The sequence below is a fragment of the Narcine bancroftii genome, chromosome 1 (genome assembly GCF_036971445.1).
Source record: "Narcine bancroftii isolate sNarBan1 chromosome 1, sNarBan1.hap1, whole genome shotgun sequence".
NCBI classification, from domain to species: domain Eukaryota; kingdom Metazoa; phylum Chordata; class Chondrichthyes; order Torpediniformes; family Narcinidae; genus Narcine; species Narcine bancroftii.
In genome coordinates, this window is record NC_091469.1 from 371,882,810 (window position 1) to 371,898,940 (window position 16,131).

The 16,131-nt window shown below is 39.4% G+C and overlaps 2 protein-coding genes across 5 annotated transcripts in view; both read right to left on the reverse strand.

Annotated features, from left to right (window-relative positions):
- LOC138751247 (zona pellucida-binding protein 2-like) overlaps positions 1-4,949 on the reverse strand; it is a 94,857-nt gene extending 89,908 nt beyond the window's left edge. The window contains exons 1-2 of one of the 3 annotated variants that reach the window (XM_069913299.1): positions 4,614-4,949; positions 1,517-1,675 (exon numbers count right to left, since the gene is read on the reverse strand). In XM_069913299.1, the coding sequence (XP_069769400.1) occupies positions 1,517-1,675; positions 4,614-4,875 (421 nt within the window). In that variant the 5' untranslated portion in view covers positions 4,876-4,949. Of the gene's footprint in view, positions 1-1,516; positions 1,676-2,924; positions 3,061-4,613 lie in introns of those variants that run through there. The other 2 variants (XM_069913300.1, XM_069913302.1) reach the window with 2 other exon arrangements.
- A 993-nt stretch (positions 4,950-5,942) lies between these two features.
- ift57 (intraflagellar transport 57 homolog (Chlamydomonas)) overlaps positions 5,943-16,131 on the reverse strand; it is a 34,563-nt gene continuing 24,374 nt past the window's right edge. Inside the window, exons 8-12 of one of the 2 annotated variants that reach the window (XR_011349781.1) lie at positions 11,181-11,312; positions 11,036-11,098; positions 10,308-10,374; positions 10,010-10,167; positions 6,954-7,037 (exon numbers count right to left, since the gene is read on the reverse strand). Coding sequence is in view for 1 of the 2 variants with exons in the window: in XM_069913303.1 (XP_069769404.1) it covers positions 6,859-7,037; positions 10,308-10,374; positions 11,036-11,098; positions 11,181-11,312 (441 nt within the window). In the remaining variant the exon portion in view is untranslated. Of the gene's footprint in view, positions 7,038-10,009; positions 10,168-10,307; positions 10,375-11,035; positions 11,099-11,180; positions 11,313-16,131 lie in introns of both variants that reach the window. The other variant, XM_069913303.1, reaches the window with a different exon arrangement.

A 16,131-nucleotide genomic window follows, 5' to 3' on the forward strand; every position in this document is an offset into this window, starting at 1 on the left:
GGGGGAAGAAGAGAGAGGGGGAAAGAGGACAGAGGGGGGAAAGAGGAGAGAGGGGTGAAAAGAGGAGAGAGGGGGAAAAGAAAGGGGGAAAAGAAAGGGGGAAAAGAGGAGAGAGGGTGGAAAAAGGAGAGAGGGGGAAAGAGGAGAGGGGGAAACAGGAGAGGGGGAAGAGAGGAGAGGGGGGAAAAGAGGAGGGGTAAAAGAGGAGAGAGGGTGGAAAAAGGAGAGAGGGGAAAAGAGGAGAGGGGGAAAAAGGAGAGAGGGAGAAGAAAGAGAGAGGGAGAAAAAGGAGAAAGGGAGAAGAAAGAGGAGAGAGGGAGAAGAGAAGAGTGGGAGAAGAAAAAGAGGAGAGAGGGAGAAAAAGGAGAGAGGGAGAAGAAAAAGGAGAGAGGGAGAAGAAAAAGAGGAGAGAGAGAGAAATGGAAAAAGAGACTCACCAAGCTGGGTGTAAAAGGGAGAAGCAGAAGTGGGAAGAGACAGTTTAACGGAAACCAGTGAAGATGATGTTAATGGCATCCCATTGGAGGGTGTCCAAGCAGAAGTCAAAGTGTTGTTCTTTCAATTTGTAGATGGTCTCAGTCTGGCAGTGCCTGAGAGTATGGGCAGACAGGTCTTCAAGGGAATGGGAAGGAGAATTGAAATGGGTGGCCACTGGAAGATCTACGCTATTGCAACAGACAGTTTACCACACAATATTCATAATTCTCAAAAGATATATACACAAGTAATGTATTACAGTTAGGCCCCATTTACGTTAACACATTTTTAAAAAAATGCACACAAACTTTGTGTTATGCCAGGGTGGCCAAACTTGTTTAACATAAGAGCCACATATGATAAATTTTGAATGTTCGAGAGCTTCAAATGTAAAAATATTACATAAATAATTTTAGTCCTACATGCATATTTTGATACAAATATTTTATAAATATTAAGAAATACATGTATGTAATAATACTTATTTAAGTATGCAGGAGCATTGGGAGTTTCGATTGGAGGCCATTCAAGCGTTGGGAGCTCTGGAGGAAAAAATCAGCAGCTCTGATTGGAGGGTGGCCTGGATCACACTTACCAACACAGCCTCACGCACCACAATCACATGATCACAAGCCACGTCCACTAACACTGCAAAGCCAAAATACCTCCACACATTCATGTCAAAGAGCCGCATGTGAATCGCGAGACGCGGTTTAGCCACCCGTGCTATGCCACAGAATTTCCAGGACAAGACTGGGATTTGTAAATAAGTATGGTTGAAACTGTTATGAATTAATAGAAAAGGTAAAAGTAGTGAAGAAGTTAGGAACCAATAAGAAACTAGTATTCTAACCCATCTAGATCAAACTGAAGATTTTTAAAAGCTAATTTTGCATTTAAAATTTCTGGAATAAAATCATATTCCTTTAGACAGTTTAAAAAAAATCTGAAAATATACAGCCAGCTAAATAATTAATTTATGTTTGTAAAACAATGTTCCAAAATAAAGGATTTTCCTGATTATGCAAAATTATCTCACCAATTTCTCCTTCTACTCCAATGACTTGGCCTTTATAGGCCTGTCTCGATGTATCTGGTGGCATTAGGAACTTTGCTTGTAACCTATTGTCTTCATTTCTCTTTAATCTTCCATGCAAATAAAGTTCTGTATTTTTCTGCCATATATTTGCATCTAAATCTGAAATTGTGAATATTGCAAATGAGTGACTCATTAAATGGAAAAATTGAAACATTTAAGAATGCATCAATCACTAGCTCATTAAATAATAATCTAGCTTTTATAAATTAATGGCATGTTATTTGCTAGAAAAGTGCAAATTTCTCATTTACTGCATAAGGAACATAATTTTTCGACTTACCTACTTTGGAAAGACACAGGTATTATTAAACTCTAAAGGAGAAGGGTGTATCAACAACTTCCTGGAGCACACTTTCTCCATGATAAGCTGCATTAGCAGAGGGCGCAGAGGAAAATGATTCAAATCATCAGAAAGGAGAAGAGAATCTAATACCTGTTTCTGAGCAGAAACATTCAAGGAGAAATTTAGTAGAGAAACTAGTAAAAAAGTCATGAGTAAAGCACAAAAGTCTGCAGACACTGTGATTGAAGTAAAAACACAAAGCTGGAGAAACTCAGAAAATCAGATAGTGTACTTCATATAACAAAGATAAAGGTCCATAACCAACGTTTTGGGTTTGAGTCCTTCATCAAAGTATGAACAAAATGTAGGCAGGCGCCTGAATAAAATAAGAGAGAGACAGGACTGAGGAGAATGTGTTGCCTAAAAATTTACTATAATCAGTCAGATATTATATTCAAAATGGAACTAGAAAAATAATTAAAAGAGAGAAAATTCCAAGGATGCTGGGAAACATTGTGGGAGGAGTAATTGGACAATGACCACAGGAACAATACACTGGGGATTCATGAACAGAATCCCAAGGAATCTTTAAAGATATGAAAGATAAAATTTAATATCAGGGAAGACCCAACATGGCAGTTGATTCCTTGTTAACCCAATTTGAAATTTAAATTAAAAAGTTTGGTTGACAATGAATATCAACTAATTTGAATTTACAAAACAGAAACTATAAATGTAATTGTTAATCAAAACGGCCAATTCAGAGGCCTCTTCTCATTAAACCCAAGTATGCATTTGTAGCTGATCCAAATTTGTAAAAGAAAGGAAAGTATATTTAAAAAAAAACACCTGAGGATGGAAATCTGGCATAAAAACTGAAAATGTGAAAACTTTGAGCATGATAGTCTGCACTTGTGGAATGATAAACAAGGATAAAATTGGAGGTCTCAGCTAAAATCAAAGTAGATAACCACATGTGTTCCTCTCCCCTCCCTTAGTTTTCAACTCCTGATGCCTTGGAGGATAAGATCATCTTAATTCACCATATCTCATTATGTTACATACTTCTTTCAAAAAGATGACCCCTCAGCATTTCATTTTCCAGTTAGAACGTCCAAGCCAATCCAATCCTTCTTTGTTACTCAAGGCTTCCAGTGCCAGTAACATTGTTATGAATCTTTTTTGCAGCTTTTCACCTAATGACATCCTACCTACAGCACAGTGACCAAAATTTCTGTTGTTAGTACATGATGTCACAACTATGTGACCAGTTGAAGGCAAAGTATCAAGTGCCTTCTTCACCACCTTGTCGACCCGTGTTGCCACTTCCAGAGAACCAGGTGCTTTCACTTAAAGCAGGGGTGTCAAACTCAAATTCACAGAGGGCCAAAATTAAAAACTTGGACTAAGTCAAGGGCCGAACTAAATATTTATTGAAAATTTTCAACAACATCTGCATGTTTTCTCTTCTTTCAACATATGTAATGTTAAACTTTTTCTTATTAAAATAAATGTTTAATAATAGTTTTGGATAAACTCTTTCATTGTCATTGGCCCATTTCCTTTAGCGTCTGAAACCGTGCACATGACTAGTCAATGAAGGATGATTAAAGCAGTGGTCTTCAAACTTTTTCTTCCCACCCACAGACCACCTTAAGCAATCCCTTACTAATCACAGAGCACCAATGGCACAGGGATGCGAGTGGAAAGAAAAAGGTTGAGAACTGTTGTATTGTGGTAACTCCACATCTGATTAGGTTAATTGTTAGGCAAGTGGTCAGAGAAGGACCTCCCCCCCACCCCAAGAAAGGCTTAAATCACAGGAACAAAATAAGCTTCCGTCTCACTGCTCCCAATCTTACACACAGTCCTGATGTGGAATGTGGGGTCGCAGCTCCACGTTCACCCGAGTTCAGGTGCTGTCTGTGTGGAGTTTGTACGCTCTCCCCTTGTCTTGGACCAACAGGTCGGACGCCTGACGAAGGCACCCGAACCCCCCGTTGAAACACCGGCGTCCAGGGCAGTGGAGGAATTGGCTGAGAAGAGCGCGTTGCTCCCACCCCCCTCCCATGGTTGGAGAGGGATTAAACTGTGATCTCACGGCGCCGGGCTCGTCTCCAACAAAAGGAGCCGGAGTCAGGGTCCGCCGCGCACGGAGCGAGGGGGAAGGCATCGCCAACGAGACGTTCGGTCCGGCGTCGCCGCTGAAGCGCAGACCCAACTCCAGCCGCGTATGTGTGTCCGGGAGCCGGGCGGGCTCCGATCCCCGGGATTCGGGACTCTGAGATCCCTCCACACCTCCGGTGTCTTCATTTTTACCTTCAGTGTGCATGCGCGATACTGGCGCGGCGGCCAGCGGGCCAACTCTAATATATATTTAATATGATCTTGCGGGCCAAATATAATTATATCGCGTGCCAAATTTGGCCCGCGGGCCAGAGTTTGACATGTGTGACTTAAAGGGATTGCTCCATGATTTGTTGGTGTTGGTATTTCCTAGCACTGTAAAGTGTTGTATCCAAAATTACAGGGTACGGCACTCCGCGGACTATCGCTGCTACGCTCCTCTCACCCAACCACATCTTTCAATGTTTTAAAAAACCCAGGAACCAGTCGGCAGCTTGTTTTCATTGCCTTTTGGTGAACAGCAAATTAAGATTGTGTACGTTATGCTTTTCAATCGCGTATCATGTTCAGATCCGTCAAGTTTGTGTCCGGCGGGCTGTGTGCCAAACATAACTACAGTTTACACACCTGACAAGTGCAGAAAGAGGAGGAACCCGCAAGCAATCAAAACGATCAAAACCACCGCTTGTTTTAAAACTTTCTCCCTGGCGACGGGAGTCATTAAATAGTGAAGGACGCTTATAATTTTGCGCAGTGTCCCCATTTTTATCCAGGTGGATTTGACGTCCGTTCTATCCTTGTTCTGCTCTCGCTCCATTTTCAGCGTCTCAAAAATAACTTTCCCGGCCGGACACTTGGTTGTCATGGCAATACCTTGCCAGCGTTCCATCCAATTATCTTCCGTCACTGAGAACCAGGGTCCAGAATTGGAGCAAAAGGGGGGAGTCAGGTCAAGAACTTGACAACACCGAGTTTTCTGCAGCAGGGATTTTCCACGTTCTTAAAAGTAACCCTACTTTTACTATCAGGCAAAGCGGACAAAACAGTCGTCATCTTGTACGAATGGATTGCTTTGGTTTAATTAAAAAAAAACTCCTTAGTTACTTTACCTTAAGACAACTTACCTTTTTTTAAACGACCGTTTCTAATCTAAGGGTCAGGTTCATGGCCCGATGATTTACTTTTATTCTGATCCTGCTTGATTTAGCTGAGTTCCAACAGCAGATTGTTTTTGCTTTAAATTTGATACATTTGTTCAATGAGAAATAGTCCTCAATCCTGACCCGTTGGTTTTATAAATATAATGATGACGACGTGGTTCATGAAGAAATCAACATAGACATTACAGATTAAAATATTTCGATAAACAAATATTTTAGCGTTCTTTGAAAGTACCCCGTCAGTTTGCTTTCAGGGGTGGCAATCTTTTTTTTCTAAAACTCACATTCCCCCTAATGCCGTAAGTGCTCTGTGATTGGTAAGGGATTGCTTAAGGTGGTATGTGTGTGGAAAGAAGGTGGTTTGAAAACCAATGTTTTAATCGAGCCCAATTGACATGTTATGTGCACGGATTCATAGCTCCAAAGGAAATGGGCCAATGACAATTTTTCTCAAGAAAAATATTTCAGGAACAATTGGGTCTAGAGCAGTGATTCTCAACCTTTCCTTCCCACTCACAGACCACCTTAAGCATTCCCTTAATCAATCAGAGTGCTTATGGCATAGGGAATACTTAAGGTGGAATGTGAGTTTAAAAAAAGATTGCCCATCCTTGCTTGAGATAATGCTATTACAATAAATAGCTCAAGACTTAAACTGACATTGTGTGTAATCAAATTCAATATTAAGACCACCACTCAGAAATGGTTCATACTTTTATCAAATGTAATGGTTTGCAAGATTTTTTTTTAAAAAGAGTATACAGTATTAGCTCAGTGATAATTATTTTATTTATAAAACAATTGTATTCAAAGATTACAAAATTGTAAAAGTGTACTTATAAAATCTTTTTCCTTAATATCTGCAATGCTTGCAAAATGCTAAGCTATTTACAGTTTCTGAACCCAGTTCGTGAAGCTAATGTTAAAGTAATAAAGAATATTTGCTATGTAGGGGGAAATAAATTTCACTGAAGGCTTCAAGTAAATAATATTGGAGGAGCTCAAAAAGAGAAGTGGAAATTTGGGCAAATGAACTCAGGGATGGAATTACAAGTGGAAAAACTCATTTCCAGCAGTTGAGTTTTGTATTATATAATGCAATATGGTTTAATCAAAGATGTTTAACTTTTTGAGGTATTTACTACAACTCGTGTCTTCCAAAAAAACTGAACAGAACTAACAGTTTACAACAACTTGTTGATAGTTCAAACATTTTTGTTTACAAAAAGTATAGTCAGTAATTGAGGAATTACTTTAAAAACATTAGTAATATGGGCACAAGACCTGCTGATAACATATCAAGTACAATATTTGCCAAATAAAAATTTTGTCAAGTATTTTGTTTCAATTGAAGAAAATACTGGCACTTTTAAATTAGGTTCGCATTTTTGCTTTTGACCATAAATATATGTAAATATTCATTGTCAACACAGAAAGTAATGCAACTGGTGATTTCTTGCAGGCATCTTGTTCCAACAATTCCACAAAAGTGCAAGAGAAACTCAGCAAGTCATGCAGCATCCATAGGGATTCCCAATGAAGAGCTAAAGCTTGAAAAGATTAATTATGCTTTACTTACTGTGGTTGCTTCATGACTTTGAGTTTCTCCACAACTTTTATGTATGGCAAATTTTCTTGTACAGCTCCCAGTAATCTTCTGCCAGAGGACAAATATAAAGTACAATTGATAATCTGGACTTAAACACAGAATATCAATAACCTCCTATTGTGGTTTCTGGGATATTGGTTGCGTGCATGTCTCTGGTCATGTTTGATTTCTCTTTGAGTTTGGCTTGTAGCAAGGTATGCTCCACTACACCAATTTGAATATCCATTTGAGTTATCTCTTGTTTCAGCTTAGTCAAAGCTTGTTTGATTTTCACTAATGGAGCTGAAAATAAAAGTGACAGTTAATGAAGAAATTCAATCCACTTGAATTATTAGTTTAATATCAGTATACAACCTTAAATCTTTCACCACCTTACTTCTATAATTTCAAATGCATGTTAAAAGAATGTAATTAGAGTACAACTCCAATTATCCAAAATGGATGGAACAAGGCTTATGTTGGATAAACTTTTTTTTGGAGAAGTGGTCATTTAAAAAAAACCCAGCCCAGTAGTAACAGCAAATCACCTGTAATGGTTTTTATACCACAAAACAACAAGTTAAGGCTTTTTAAGTATTAAAATAATGTTTAATTCTCACCAAAAAACACTGGCCACCACTGATCACCAACACCTCCCCACAGAGGGCCCTGCCTGTGCTGGGAACCTGAGGTTCCAGCTTCTGCCCAGTAGGTTGACGTCCCTGATAAGTTTGACTCCAAAAATAATTGGATAAATGAGCATTTTGGACAATCCTATTTTGGATAATCAGAGTTGTACTGTACCTGTATATAAAAACTCAAATTTTCACAATTAATAAACAATTGTATATATTGGTCAGTGCAAGCTAGCAATTTAAGCCTTGAACAAGGCAGAAAAAATCAGATTGTGAAAATGATAATAGAAGAGTGCAAGATTATTTTACAGTTTGCACAAAGTAAATGGTCAAGGTTGCTCAAATGTTATTTCAGTTTTATAGGTTTGTCTTCTTAAATCTCCAATTTACCTCTAGAACACAAAGTTTTCCGATTTACTGATGCAGTGTTAGTGGTGGTTTGAAGGATAGGAGTGAAAGAGAAACCAAAAGGGAGTGTCAGATGCTGCTCAGCATATATTACAGGCAGCACCTACTAATGTATTAATGCTCATGCAGCAGAGCATGTCTACAGTCTGCTTGGGCTATCATCACTGGATCAAGATTTTCCTTCATGAATCCAATTTGATAGCTGGTATAGACCAGCTACTTTAAATTAAACCATGCACAGACAACCGCCATTCCATGATTTGAGGATTGAGATCTTTAATATCAAGACCTTGTGGACAATCCCAAAATGACAGACCTGAATGTTCCACTACCAACTAGGCTCAGGAACTCAGATACACTGATATTTCTGTAATTAGTGTGATATGAAGGAGAGAAGGTGGCAAATTTAAATAACAATGTGGGGGGCATACCTTTTGGAGGGAAAATTGCAAGAGGAACATGCTCCTCTTCTGATTGAGCTCCTTCATCAATAATGTGTGAGACTAACATCTAGGTGACTAATCTGCCTTGTGACTCTGACTCACTTAAACACAGATCAGTACTCTATGGCCATCAACACTTATGTCTAACTCGTAAAGGTTTTGGACAGGTTAAGGAGGATTTTTTTAGTCTTGGAGAAAATCACGCTCCACATCCCAAAGGACAAACTGATCCATCGAGGCAAGTTCAATGTCAGAGTGGGGGAGCCAAGGCACAATCAGCAAGAAAGCAGGGTACACTAACTTCTCAAGAAAAATCACAGTTACATGCCTCTCTAATCCTAGGCTCCTGCTGTATTATTTCATTAAACAAATTATTCTGAACAAATTATCCACCTCACCCAGGTAATGACAAGCACCGACAACTGCTGGGCAGAACACCTATTATCACCATCAATCTGGCCACCAAGAAATCTGCATTACCTGAAGCATTGTCATAAGAAATTAGTATTGAAGCTCTCAAGGACCCAATTTACAGGAGCTACAAAGTGTCCAGATGGCTTAAAGTCTGTCATAATTGGCAACTGCCAAGCAACTGTTGGCTTCTCTATCAAGAAGAAACAAGATTAGTTTGGTGAAAATAATTAGATCAAATGCAAGGCTCCTCTGGATTGGAAATTCCAGGTTGATTAAAGGAAATAAAAACAGCCCTATTGTTCCATCAAAAGCATGTGACTTAAAGAACAATTCATGGATGAAGAGCATGCAAGAGATTCTATCTACATACATTCTTAGGAAAGGAGACCACTTTGATTGCAGAAACTACAGAGGATTCTTGCTGCCATCTGTCACGGCAAAGCATTGACGGGATCCTGCTCAACCCCTCTTGTACAGTGGCCAAAGTGCTACTCTCACATTATTTTCACTGCACAACTATTAAAAAAAATAGGGAATAATACCAACTTTGAATGGATTAAAGCTTTTAATTCCATCAGTTGGAATTAGAATTGTAATCAACAGGCATTTTAAAGCACTAGAAAAGTACCATCTATGCTCTGCCCATAAAATTCCAGAAAGAACCACTGTTATTGCCCTCTTCCAGACCGACAACCTCAGTGCTGAGGCACTAAGAGAACTCAGTTGGGCAGGCCCTATTATTCCCATGCACAACAGTGGATAAGCCAAGCAGACCCTGTTCCAGGTGAAAAAGTCTGCATATTGTCATAATACAAAAGAGCTGGAGAGGCTAAAAAGGTCCCTTGCATCCATATCCAACCTTTTGGTGCTGAGCTATTTGATGTATAAGCAAAAAACAGGCAGGCGCCTGAATAAGAAGGTGGGGGGGAGGAGAGAAGAAGAGGTCAAGGAGGAGCACAGGCCAACAGCCAAGGGGCCTGTGCATTGGATACTGTTCCAGCTCTGTAATGGAAAAATAAATTCAGGCATTCAGAAGAATCGATTCAAGAATATTCTTGGTTTTCTTGAAAAAAATTCCCCATTGATTCCTGGATATCTCGAGCCCCTACTGTCCTGCACTATTCCATGTTCTAGGACTACTCAAAATGAAGAAATAAAAAAGCATTCAGGATAGGATTGAGAACCTCTAGGACATGTCTCAGGAGCATACAGAGGCTCCAGACTAAGTGGCAGGAGTAGACTACCTCACCAATGACACTCCAATTAGTTCCGTTGACTAACACCTGCACTATGAGAGAGTCTGTGAGTCCCATAATAGCCTAATTAAACACATAGTAACCCATAAAATAGGAGTGAAAATAAATTATGCTAGTACCTGATGTGTTGCTCAAGATGTAACATTGTCTGAAAGGTCCACTGTAGTCATTTCCCACATTTACATTTTGTTCCTAAATATCTCTCCTTTTTCCCTTTAAATACTATGGAATTTGCATTGACTCTTCCTTCCAGGGTATTTTGTGTCCCAATAACTCTCTGAAAGAAAAAGAAACTTCCTTCTCCTCCCTTCAACAATAATTTTACAAGCAATGCCTCCAGGTGTCAAGGTTATTAAATAAAATCCACTTTTGTTCAAGGTTTCATTTGGAGAAATATTTTTGCATCCCCTTACTTACTTCCATCAGTCATACTGCTTCCCTTTTCTTCCATATCTTGTTTCACTTTTTCCAACTCTTCACTTATCTAAACATTACATAAGATATTAAATAAAACAAACTACAGAATTATCTTTACTATTTGAGATACATTAATAATTTTTTAATAATTAAAAGGAGCAAAATGTAAAAATTATTTGTCCCAGAGAGAATTAAAATTCTTAATTATTAGAATGTTTAATATTACCATCATTTTTACTTCAACGTAGCGATTTCTTGATCTAATTATCCAAGCACCCATAATGCTACAAATTTCATGTGCATTCTAATAAAAGTTAAATGGGCTGAATGAAAATATCTAAAACATTTAACAACTGAGATAGTTCAGAAATACTGGTAATAAACAAATGGTTATGAAAAATTATTGAAATTTTATCTGAACAGAAATTCAGCAAATGAGAATCATGTTTGTCACTAAATATTTAGCAAAATCTTTTTGCAACATGTGTCACAATTAGGAATTGAAATATTATTTTTCTCTGCCTGAACAAGGCCATTTGAAAAGATAGACACGATGCTGACAGCTCCACTGAAGTCTATTTGGGACAAATCAGGGATTGAAATTAGGACTTCTGACATTCAGGAAACTATTGGCAAATCTCTTTACATACATTTGCTGGACTAAAATGTATTTTTTTTAAAAATCAATAAAGAGAGCCACACAACTTTGCACTTGATAGTATTTCTACCTCAGACAGAAGTTTGGTCCTTTCTGTTACTCCCCCGCTTCCTCGTTGATAACGGTCTTTGGCCTGGAAGAAAGCAAAACATTTTAAACAAACATTAGCAAGAATTCAAAGTTAAAAATTGCTGCTCAGGAAAATTGCAGATTACCTCACTCAGTTGAGCCTGAGCAGCTCGGAAATCTTGAATCAAATTCTCCAATTGGTTGTTGATGTATTTCTCCCTGCTGTTGACCTTTTCAAGAGTTCGACTAATGTCATCTTGAAGCTTGTCCAGGTAGCTCTCCATGCAAACAGAAGAATTAGTTGTCAGATGTGTATTAAAAAAATACAAAACAACTGCAGAATTATCAAATGAGTAACCACTGCTGTGGACAGTGCCCTGCTATATTTGCTTGCATAATCTTATACCATAAGATACAGGAGCAGAAGTAGGCCATTTATCCCATCGAGTCCATAAATGTTCTGGACTATTTTATATTTTCCAAAGTGTCTTGGAACATCTTACATTTTCATGTTGAAATATTTATCTAGCCAAGTCCAAATCACTTACTACCTCATATTAGTCAGAAGCATGACCAGCAAATGTGCATTTTAATCATGTTGTTTATAGATAATTAATAGATTATGGGCAGCAGGTTCAGTTGATGAAACCACTGCTAACCTGGTAAACTGTCCATAAGAAACTAACAAGTTGCACCTGAAAAACATAAGCAATAATATCATAGGTTTGTGTCATGGCTAGGAGAATTTTGGCTTTTAAGCCTATCCTGCACAGTTGCGTAACAAGGTATAACAATTTATGGCATGGAAACAGGCTATTTTGGTCCTACAAGTCCATGCCAGTTTACTCAAACAACTCCGCTAGCTCCTCCTGCCTATTCACCGCCCATAACCCTCTAACCCCCTCTTATCCATCAGCCTCCCCTTAAATGAAAGAATTGATTCTGCCTCAACTATTTCCTCTGGAAGATTATTCCATTCAGACACCACTCTGAGTGAAGAAGCATTATCTAATGTTTCTCCTAAAATTTTGCCCCCTTACCCTCAACTTGTGTCCTCTTGTTTCAACCTCCCCTACTCTCTACTTGCATCTAGTCTATCTATTCCCTTCATAATTTTAAACACCTCTATCAAATCCCCTCTCAACTGTCTATGTTCCAAGGAATAAAGTCCTAACCTCTTCAATCTTTCTCTGTACTCTAGGTATTTTAAGCCAGACAACATCATTGTAAATCTTCTCTGTACCCTTTCCACCTTATCTATATCCTTCCTATAATTTGGAGACCAGAACTGAACATAATACTCCAAACTTGGCCTCACCGACGCCTTAAACAGTCACAACATCACTTCCCAGCTCCTATACTCGATGCTATGATTTATGAAGGCAAGCATACCAAATGCCTTCTTAACCACTGTCAACATGAGAATCCACCTTCAAGGAACCCTGCCCCATAACTTCAAGATCTCTTTGTACTTGTGCATTCCCCAATGTCCGCCCCTTTACTACATATGTCGTATTTCAATTAATTTTACTGAAATGAAGCACCTCACACTTCTCTACATTAAATTCCATTTGCCATCTTTCAGCCCAACTCTCCAGACAAACCAAATCCCTCTGTAATCCCTGAAAACCTTCCTCGCTATCCACCACTCCCCCTATTTTCATATCGTTTGTGTATTTACTTACCCAGTTAACCACCCCATCATCCAAATCATTAATATAAATTATGAACAGGGGACCTAGCACCGATCCTTGAGGTACTCCGCTCATCACAGGCTTCCATCCTGACAGACAGTTGTCCACCAAGACCCTCTGCTGCCTCTCCTCCAGCTACCTCTGGACCCATCTTACTATTTCTCTATTAATCCCTAGTGTAACCTTCCTTACTAACCTTTCATGTGGAACCTTATCAAAAGCTTTGCTAAAATCCAGATAGACTACATCAACTGCCCTATCTTCGTCCACCTTTCTTCTCAGTTCTTCGAAAAACTCAACAAGGTTTGTCAAACATGACTTCCCCTTCACAAACCCATGCTGGGTGCTCCTGATCAATCCCTGCCTATCTAGCTATTCATACACACCATCTCTAAGAACACCCTCCGTAACTTTCCATACCACCCAAGTCAAACTTACAGGCCTATAATTACTTGGCCGACACCTCGTGCCTTTTTTAAACAACAGAACTACATTAGCAACCCTCCAATCCTGCGGCACCACACCCTCTTTCAGTAGGAAGGTGAACTTGAAATAATTAACAATTTATGTGAGGCAAAAGAATGGTTGTGGATTGAAGTGCCATTTGATGAAGTAGACAAAGACGATGTGGTCAAACAATAATCATGGCTTTTATTAGCAGAAGCTCATGGTACAATAATGAAAGACAATAGGTTCATGAGTGTCCTTAACAGTAGAGATAATGCACAGCCAATGTTAGTACAGCAAGGCTTGCCAGAGGGGCGACAGGCAGCTTGGCAGACATTCACCACATGGATATAACCAGATAGTCAAAAGGGGTAATGAGAATGACAATGAAAAATGGCTTCTCCGACAGATTCTAATGCTAGCTTAACCAGGCAACATTCCAGTAGCCCAATGTGATGGCAGGTTACATGCAGAAATTGAACTGTTCTTTTGCTACTGCATGCTTATTTCAAAACCAGTAAACAGTTTTATTTGCCAAAGGATGAGCAAAGTCTCAGATACTTTAGCTTGGTCATATGTTTTATAGGTATGATGGTGTTGAATGCTGAGTTTCAGTCAATGAACAGGCTGAATGACAGAGATGCCTCTGTGGTCTCAGAAGGTAATCTAATGCACAGTGGAGGGGCAATAAGATGCCTACTGGACTTGTTATGACAAAATGTGAATTGAAGTGGGTCCAGATTCTTCCTGAGATGGACTTGATTCACTCCATAACCAACCACTCAAAGCACTTAATTACAGTAGATGCCCAATGTCACTGGGCAATAGTTACTAGCCGTTTTCACAATTGTATCCTACTAAATTGGTTGTTCAGTGTTCTGGGATAGGAATGAGTTTGAAGTTTCACACTTGACCACTCCGAACTGGGACACTTAATGCGTTCAAGCAGCCATCCCTGGAGATAGGACTGATATACTTTCTACCAGTGACATCATGATGCATCGAGCGTTGGCAGACCTGCCCTAAATCCTGATCAATATATTGTGATCTTATATTTGAACAAAATTAATCATGCCTAATTATAACATAATTAAGCTTTATGTACAGCACAGAATGAGCCCTTCAGCTCCTGTTGTTGTTGTGCCGACCTATATAAACCTTTATAAGGGATTGTGGGAAAGTGCTAGCAATAAATAGCAATAGTGGACAATTTTTAAACAGGATGGGAATGTTGGTAATGCTTTAGCGCAATGTATACAGCATGGCAAAGTTTGTAGCACTATTGTGTACAATTTATACAGCATGGGAAAGTGTGTAGCACTACTGTGTACAATTTATACGGCGTGGGAAAGTTGGTAGTAATATCGCGTACAATTTATAAATACCGTGGAAAAGAGCAATGGCGGACCTGCCCTACAAAAATTCCGTGAGGCAGAGAAAGGGCTGTATGCACAGCTGCATGCATGGAGAATTCATGGAGGGGTTTCACTGTTACACTACATTCTAGTCAGGTCCGCCTATGCTTCTTCCCACCATCTTTATAAATTGTGCGCTATAGCACTACCAACTTTCCCACACTGTTTAAAAATTGTCCGCTATTGCTATTTCCTTTTTCTCTCTCTCTCCCTCTGCGACTTTCCCCAGCAAAGTTTATACCTTCATTTTAATCTTTTCTTTCTTCACATTCCTGCAGTCACTTAAAAACTTCGGTCATTTCAATCCCACAGTACAATTGCCCATTTCACACTTGCCTGATTGCAACATCGGCATCTGCAGATGCCGGGGATTGTACTAGGGGGTCAAGGCTGTCAATCCCTGGCATGAGATTACATCATCTGACACTGGCATTGAGCTGATTTTGCTTTCACACTAGACACTTTAAAGGCTAATTGGCTGTTAATTTCCAGGATCATTTGCAAGTGTGAAAGGGGCTACTAAGGCAGGTCTCCTTAGGGCACCAGAATGATGGATGTCCTTTTGAAACAATTGGGAACCTCTGATTTTTATAGAGAGGTTAAAAAATGTTCGTAAAAACTCTAGCCAGTTGGTTCGCATGGGATTTAAGGATATGGGCAAGTACATCTACTCCTGACGGTCAATGAATTTACTATTACCTAGACCTTCACTGACAACATTCTTAAGTCAGCATTCATTAAAAGCTCAACAGGATAAGTCACATTCAAGTTTATTTGTCATCCAATTGTACCAGTACAACCCAAAGAAGCAGCATTCTCCAGTCCATGGTGCAGAACAGTGCAAAATACAGATATAATACAAACACAGACAAATGTTACACACACACACACACACATATATATATATATATATATATATATATATTAAAATAAATATTATTAATAAATAGAAGAATCACAGAGAGTTGTTGTTTTAGCAGTCATTCAGTAGTCTCACTGCCCATAGAAAGAAGCTATTCCTCAGCCTGGTCGTTCTGGTTCTGATGCTTCTGTAGCTTTTCCTGTGGGGTGTAGCTGGATGATGTAGTGTGCAGTGTGGTTGGGGTCCTCCCTGATTTTAAGAGCCCTCTAAATCTATGATCCCCACTAAATCACATCGATGGAGGGGAGGGAGATCCCAGTGATCCTCTCTGCCACATTTATGGTCCTGTGGACTGACCTCTGCAGCAACTGTCGCATACTGATACAGCCAAGCCAGGACACTTTTGACAGCACTCTTGGAGAAAGTTGACAGAATGGTGGCTGGTAGTCTTGCCAGTCTCAGCCTTCAAAGGAGGTGCAGTCGCTGTTGCACCTTCCTGACAGTTCAGGAGATAGTGTGTGACCAGGATAGGTCTCTTCTTAAGTGGACTATTAGGAACTTGATGCTCACCACTATGAGGGCGAGCTATGGAAGGAAGGTGATTATTCCTGGTCCACATCATCTCCTTTGTCTTGTCCATGTTCAGACTCTGATTGTTATTCTCACACCATTTCATGAG